General features: G+C 33.6%; 1 protein-coding gene across 2 annotated transcripts; it reads left to right on the plus strand.

The window, feature by feature from the left end:
- Window positions 1-629: 629 nt before the first annotated feature.
- CLEC1B (C-type lectin domain family 1 member B) lies at window positions 630-6199 on the plus strand. Of its 2 annotated transcripts, XM_006906833.2 has the most exons (6): window positions 630-693; window positions 1301-1399; window positions 2280-2399; window positions 2556-2707; window positions 4843-4949; window positions 6054-6199. In XM_006906833.2, exons 1-6 carry the CDS (start codon window positions 630-632, stop codon window positions 6196-6198), a joined length of 687 nt encoding a protein of 228 aa, XP_006906895.1. In that variant the 3' UTR covers window position 6199. The 2 variants fall into 2 exon arrangements, with proteins under 2 accessions (XP_006906895.1, XP_006906896.1); XM_006906834.2 differs by lacking the exon at window positions 1301-1399.
- The last annotated feature ends 1926 nt before the right edge of the window (window positions 6200-8125 follow it).

Consider the following 8125-nt stretch of genomic DNA (forward strand, 5'->3'; position numbering starts at 1 on the left):
TTGATGCCTAACCCTAAGCAATATGCCTTGTGTGGAGTCCTCAAATTTTTGAAGAATTTGATTTATGAAAAAAGCAAGCATTTTGTTGAATTCTAGGTCATAGTTAGGAATGGTGCCATGAAACATATAAGACCATGAAACATCTATGTTAGCTCATATTAGATCAAATTATGTTAGAATTTCTCCTCATAATGGGATAGACTATATTTGTTAGTGTTTTACCACTGAATTTTCGACAGAATTGGTTCATTTAAACAATATGATTTAGACTCTGCTAGTATTAAGATGAAGCATGAACTTTTGTTCTCTGAAAGGATACGCAGGATGAAATAGTCCTTCATTCAGAGTTGAGGATAAGGAAACAGGAAACAAATATATCTACTCCTTTACCACAAGTTATTATTTTTGTGTTTTTATATTCAAGGTTTGTGTATCTCCAAGCAGTTATAAAAAGGCTTCCTGGAAAAACACACACATACACACCCCCCAAAAACATATGTCCCAACTCATGGCTCCACCTTACCAGAGAGAGGAGTATCACAGACTGACAGAAAATGAAATCATAAAAGTGGATACTACATTTTGCAAAGTCATTGAACCCTGAGCTCTCTTGCAGTGCAAAGAAAGCCATGCAGGATGAAGATGGATATATCACCTTAAATATTAAAACTCGAAAGCCGGGTCTCACCTCAGGTAAGATGGTCAGAGTCAGAAATTTGAAAATTAATTATTAAAGTGGGTCAACCTTAGTTTCCTTTTAAAAAAAAAAAAAACTTGATGATATGTATAGTTTTATTTTATTTTCCTGAATGAACTTTTTCTATAGCATTTGAGTAGTATCTACATAGGGTCAGATAAACTTATTTAGATACAAACAGGGAACATTACTTTAGGCTTATAGAGTTTAATGCTAAAGGGAATAGAAAGCAAGGCCATAAGGGGAAAGAATGTTGGGAAACCCCATTTTTTAAATATATCACCAAATGGGTGTGATTCTCCAGGTCCTGCTCATTAAAGCAATTATTTATGGGGGTGGCCACAAAACAAAACAAACACACAAGATCTTAATAACTAGTGATATTTAGACTCAGAGAGAAGTCCTCTTAAGATGGGCATGGATGTGTGGAATGGGAGTGGGTTGTGATTACTGTTGATAATCACCAAGGGAACACTGACAAGATCTGCCAATGATACTGTTTATATCACTTAAAAAATCCTGAGTTAGAAAGGCCAAGAATGATGCTGCCTCATAACTATACCATGTTGCCTGCCCCCTGACATCTTTATTGTATGCCCACAGTCGACCCTGCTTCCTCATCTTTGTGGCGTGTGATAGCTTTGATTTTGCTGATCTTGTGCATCGGGCTGGTTGTTGGGTTGGTGGCTCTGGGGATTATGTGTAAGTATTGACTCATTTCGTGTGAGGAAGATAATACCTAGGAGTCTTAGTGCATGCCACTAAGCTTAATTGTCACTATTTTTGTTACTCTTCTAATCATCCTATACATAACTTCCAAGATATTTTCAATAAAGAACTCTGATATTTTTCTTCTGATTAAAATCTTTTATATTTTTTATTAATTAAAAATTATTTTCAAGAATTTTCAACTAGTCTAAGTTATTCTTCAGCACATATCCACACTATCTTTTGAAACTTTTTTTTCTCCCTATCCCTCATATCTTAAGATCCAGCCAAAATGGAGTGTTCTGTTTTGCAAATTAATCCTATGTCCCTCTGCCTAAGATTTTGCTCATTCTATTCCCTCTTCTTAAAATATCCTTCTTCCTATTTTTTTAATGAATGTATTTGCTTCCACTAAGAGATAAATCGTATCTCACCTAATTTATAAATATTTTTCTTCCTATATATCTAAAAGCCCCCCAATGTCACCTTATCATCTGTGTAGTTCATTTTTTCATAAGATATTTTATAATCTTTTATTCATCATTTTTTATTTACCTGAATATCACAATACTTTCAGCATGAAGAAATCAATATTTATTTTTCAAAGAATGGATATTTTGGTATTATATGAAAAACAAAATAACAGAGGTCATTGTTTAATGAAATCTGCTTAGAAATCTGTATTTAAGGAAACCAAAACAACTGCTTTGGGCAGGCGATTGGAATCTCCTTATTTGTGACTGTCTCCTTCAAATAGTTCATTTATTCTTTTGGATAAACCTCAGTAATTCTAGAGAAATTAAAGCTTATTGAAAGGCCTTTACATTACCTTAATTATCTTGATTATAAAATATTAACTAATTTTTACATCTAGTTGTCATACAGCAAAACTACCTACAAGTCAAGAATAAAAATATCTCAGAAACTCTGCAACAATTAGCCAACCAGCTCTGTCAAGATTTAATAAAACATTCAGAACAAAAGGATAACTTTAGTAAGTATGGCTTGGTAAACTTTTCATTTCCCCCACCCTGGATGTATTTCTGTGATGCTATCTGTGGGAAATCTTGAGAACTATGGGAAACACTGAATCTACGAAAAAAAGTAATTCCGAAACAAAAAAGATTCCTATGCTTGATTTCTCCTTAAGACCATAAGTGCAGCCCATGTGACACCAATTGGAGATATTATGGAGATAGTTGCTATGGATTTTTCAGGCACAACTTAACTTGGGAAGAGAGTAAGCAGTACTGTACCAACATAAATGCTACTCTACTGAAGATTGCCAGCCAGAACATTCTGGTAAGGAGATTCCTGTGTCAAATATTTTGAAATAATGAGAAAAATCTCAAGTGAAACGTTTGACTTAAAAAATTTTTTTTCTCATTCTTCCTCATTTGTGCTAATCTGAGAACCTTATCAAGCTCAGTAACAACTACATTTGAGAGTAGGAAGTGGTGAAATAAGACTACTGAGATTTTGAGTTCTGGTCTTATCTCTAAAACAAGTCATCTAACCTTTTTTAGCTTCTTTAACTCTATTTGCTAATTCATAAAGAATCTGAAAGTGTAAAGAAACTCAATATGACTATAAAATATAAACAACAGTGTTATCCCCAAATTATATGCTTCTTAGTTTCTGCTAAATTATAGACAACTGGACAAATCATAATGCAAACTCCATCTTTTCATAGGCTCTCCCAAACAGTTTGGGGAGTAATTTCATTTGCAAAACACACAAGATTTAAGTTGAAAATTTTCTGTTAAACATGTCTCCTCTTCCACACTTCCCGTTTTGACAGCCTCTAACAAAGGCTATAATTTCAAACAAAATATGTCCACATTCACACTCTATTATTTAATGTAGCTTTTCTTTTCATGAATCCTGGGTTCTGGCCAGAAACTAAGCCTTGGAGTCTCCCTTCTACCCAGTAACAGGTTTATCAAAACATATTTTTCTTAAGGCAAAAATTCTTTATGGTATTTCTTCTATAATTTCTAGTATAGTAATCATTTACTTTTTTGTACATTACAATAAAAACATACAAATGGGAATAGAAGATCAGGATTGGGGCTGTGTGCAGATAGAAATTCAACAGAGTTTAAATATTCAAGCCAGTCATATTCTACACAATTGATATAGTTGATCAGCAAAATTGACTTACAATTTCTTGAGAGCTGAAGTACATAGTAGTGTACTAGACATGAGGAGATCAGCCTAGTGGCATTCATGATCATTTTGTGCCCTCTTATTTTAACTTGCTGTACCATCTACTTACTATTTTTGTAGGCTCAGATTCATAGAGAATATATTTAGATAAATAAAATTTTCTTTCCAATCAGACAAAATAAATGTGTGCCCTAAAGTCTCAATTCCAATACAAAGAGATTAATTGGAGACATATAAATACCTCTTGAATCTTATTATTTTAAGCTGATGCCAGGCTGGATATTTATAACTAAAAGAGGAAGTAACATAATTTTTGAGAAATAAAGTTATATTTCAGGCAGAATTTCAGATAGAATATTACTTCCTATAATGAAGTATGTAATGTGGATGTATTTTAAGGAAAAGAATAGGAATTCACTGAAAGGTGACTAGTGGCTCAAGCTTTAAGAAATAAGCAGTCCTAAGTGACTTTCTCTTTATGAAATGCCATTCTGTGTCTCACATGTCTGTTTAGAAACTCTAGTTTTTTCTTATTTGCTAAAAATGTACTCTCATCTATCTGTTTTTCTGGGAAGTATGAGAATATATGAACATTTGACCTCCATTTGATTTTGTTACCCATAGATTGATTGATTGACTGATTAATTCATCTATTAATTTGACAAATATGTATTGGAACTATTTCAGGCCTAAAACTTTGCAATTAATAAAACATATGAAAATTCCTAAGTAGAAAATGGTAAATCAGGAAAAATAGATGTATGTTATTTGTAAATCCCTTTGAAAAAGACATCCAATAATTTTCTTTTACCCAACCAAACACAATAAATTAATACTTCTAATGCAAAATTTTGTAGGCAAACTAAATAATGAATCAAAGGTAATAGAGGTTAAATCTAGGAAATATAAAGTTTCGCCAATAATGTATTTCTTTTTCATTTTTCTTCTCTACTTGTTTACCATTTATCTCATTTAAGTGCCATATTTGGTACTCTAATCTTCAATTGGTGGAAAATAAACATATATGGAGATTAAAATATCAGCTATTTTGTGTATAATTTAGTTCCTGTGTTCTATGAATATTTTTAAATTCTAAAACAAGTGACCTTGGTACAATCTAAATAGCAAATATAATTGATTACTATTAATATAGACACATAATCTAACTTGTTGTTTTGGTCCTTGGTCTTATAATGAAGCTTTGTCTTTATGTTTTTAAAGAACTGTGGGAGCATTCTGACCATTATATTTATTTGTGTTTGCAATAGGAATATATCAAATCCAGGACTGGATTAATTCGTTGGGTTGGATTGTCCCGCCAGAACTCAAATGAGATCTGGACATGGGAAGATGGCTCAGTTCCCCCCCAAGATATGTAAGTCACTGGAAACTCAGAATACAAGACATAACTAGCAGTTTTTATTCTTGAGATGTTCTATTCTCTTGAATGCAAGTTAGTAAATAGTTGAGAGGCAGCTCTATACCCTACTGTGGGTTATATAAGCAGATGTTCATCCTAATGAGAGAACACCAGCAATAGGACAATTCTCATTTCCCTACTATCCCCTTCTTTTGCTCTTCATCTAAGTCATAACCCACCTCTATTCTCAATACTTTTTCTCATTCATTTCTACCCTCACTGTTGGAACATTTTATATGTTTGTGGGTTTTTTTTTTTTTTAGCTTAATCTGATTCTCTTCACATATTTTTAGAACAAATTATCATTATTTTATTGTTGAAAGTTGCTACTTTGCAGATTCTTTCGACTTTTCAGTAGCATTTTACCTACTCTTCCCCTTAAGAGTCTCCGAGAATCAGGTGCAACATCATTCACAAGGTGATTCTAATGTTCATGTTATAAAGCTCCATCCTTCTACAGATGATCCAGGCACATAGTAGGTATCCCATAGATATCTGGTGAATGTGTTATCAGTGTAGCAGAGAATATAAACATATTAACGGGCAACTACAATACAGTGTACTGCCTTATATCTGCTGCCCTATAACATAAATCTTTATTTCAAAAATATTTAATCAGCTTACTTTCCCTTGAGCTCATTTCCAGTCTGTGAAGCTACTTTTCCTACAGGATTCTCCTATCTTCCCGCCTCTGCTGATCTAAATACTATCCTTCCTTCAAGGCAGAACTAACATATTATCTTCTATGAAAAGATGAGAAGATGGAGTCTCTGCCATCTTTTCAGATCCCTATCCATCTCTTCCTAAGGATTACGACTGTAACTACCGTTTACTTGCTGCTTAATCTTATGTCACATTGAATTACTACTGAGCTATTCAAATGCATATACTTTATACTCCCTAGCATACTGAAAGTTCCTTGATGGTCTGAATGTTGTTTTTAACTTCCCCCACCCAATAATTTTTGTCTCTACCTTATGCAGCAAAATACTATACATGGAGTTTTAATGTTGATTATTTAGTTTTCAAAGAAACTCATTCTACCTTTTTCGTTCACAGGTTTGCGCTTTCTGGAAATGGAAGAGAAAATATGAATTGTGCTTATTTTCATAATGGGAAAATTTACCCTACCTTCTGTAAGAACAAACATTATTTAATGTGTGAGAGAAAGGCAGGGATGGCAAAGGTAGATGAATTGCTTTAAAGCAAAGAGATGGGCAGGATTTCACAGACGAGTATTTGGCTATACAATAAAAGATCTGGATAAAGGAATCACTAGCCATAAAATTGCTTTTTTTTTCACTTATTCCTCTTGGAGTCATCTTTACATTATCTTTTCTACCAAGACCACTTAGTCTCTTTTTTATACATACAGAAGTCAGTCTGTGAATTGATCATTTGTTTCCCAGTTATTCTATTTCCATTGATTTTCTTCTTGTCTTCCATTCCTAATTATCTCAACATAGTTTGACTCACTGTATCTTCAGACATAAACATATACATTTTAAATTGGAACAAGAAAGGTTAGGGCTTAATTGACTTAAGCTGTGCAAAATATTTAAGTTTGAAAACTATACAAAATATGTAAGTTTGAAAGATAGCATAAGATAGTGGAAAGAATACTAAACTTGAAATCAGTAGAATAATTTAGATGATGTACACACTTAACTAAAGTACAGATATGGACCAGTCAAGTAGCCACTTTAACTTCCATTGTCTCATAGTAAAAATAAGATAACACATATCTTGTATACCTTACAGCTCTGCAACCTAAAATAAATCTTCAGAATATTAACTATATCAGAAACTCCATGAAGGCAAACATCATGACTTTCCTATTTGTTATTCTTTGCCCAACACCAAGCACAGTTTCTAGCTTCCCAATGTGTGAGATAGTTTTATGGAAAGTGGTGCAGTCAGTAAAATACTATACGAATATAATTTCAGTTTCAAGTCTATCTCTTGTCAGACTCAACAGCAGTAATTTCCCATGGGGGGAAAAAACAGTAAAGTTTGCAAAAAACCTGATGGGTTTTGAAAATGAGTAAATGTTTCGTAACAAGGCCCAAAGGCTAGTAGACAGAACAGCAAATAAAAATATTTTATCTAGTTCTTTTCCTGACAGTTCTATGTTTGGTTTTTGCTGAGTAACTCATGAAGTATTTATAGATATGTGGAGAGGCACCCTTTAACAGGATAACAGGCAAAAATTGTATATCCTTCCCACCCACAGCTTCCCTGAGGGTCTTGTTCTTCTTAAATTTGTGGTAATAAAATTTATGAACATGATTCTCAAACATCTCAACTGAAGTGTTTGTTAAAACACTAGACATTTTAATACAAATACTTATGGTACTCAGTTGAGGGCTGAGGAGACACAGAGTCCTGTGTTTTTAATAAGGATCCTTAGTTGATTCTGATACAAGTCATCTTTAATAACAGGTAGTATGATTAAAAACATCAAAAGTAATACAAGTAACCTATTAATTTTTACTGGGAATGTCCAATGCTTCCCCAAAGAAATTTATTAGAGAATATACTGTATTTGGGAAAAGTAGGTCTTTCTGACCCTGATGTTTAGTGCTGATAAAATTTGAGAGATTCTGGAAATTAATGACAACACAGTGGACTTCCGTACCTGTGTTCCCGACATTAGTCTAAATGCTCATTTGGTATGCTTATGGTTTCTTCCTCTTCTTCTCCTCAAGATAGAAACAATTCCATTGAGTAAGTCATGTTATTTTTCACATCAGAATCTCAGGTCATACGAAAGTCATATAAATATTTGACAAATTTCTTGGATATTCTTCATTTACCTCTTGAAATTCTCTTAGCCTCACTCTGTGCATTGGGAGACAGAACTCAAATGAACAACATTATCTGAGCAAACACAGCCTCTGGCTTCCAGTCAATTCAACTATTGGGGGAGTGCTAGCAGTGATTAGAGGATGAAAGGAGAGAACAGTCAAGGTGTTTATTCCTCTGGCTCTCTCCCTACCATTTTATGATTTGGCAAAAGCTACATGTCCTCTATCTTAGGCCAGGGCCTCTGTCAGACAGGTTACAAAGTTCCAACAAATGCCCTTCCCTTAATGCTTCAGGCCTACAAGTAATAATAGCTTCCCAATGCA

This window comes from Pteropus alecto, unplaced genomic scaffold (genome assembly GCF_000325575.1).
Source record: "Pteropus alecto unplaced genomic scaffold, ASM32557v1 scaffold172, whole genome shotgun sequence".
Classification (NCBI taxonomy): Eukaryota; Metazoa; Chordata; class Mammalia; order Chiroptera; family Pteropodidae; genus Pteropus; species Pteropus alecto.

Excerpts from the sequence above, each read along its gene's own strand:
- CLEC1B (XM_006906833.2), top strand. The coding sequence starts at position 630 with ATGCAGGATGAAGATGGATATATCACCTTAAATATTAAAACTCGAAAG. Across the intron at positions 2,708-4,842 it reads TTGCCAGCCAGAACATTCTG|GAATATATCAAATCCAGGAC; the intron begins GTAAGGAGATTC and ends TGTTTGCAATAG. Across the intron at positions 4,950-6,053 it reads TCAGTTCCCCCCCAAGATAT|GTTTGCGCTTTCTGGAAATG; the intron begins GTAAGTCACTGG and ends TTTCGTTCACAG.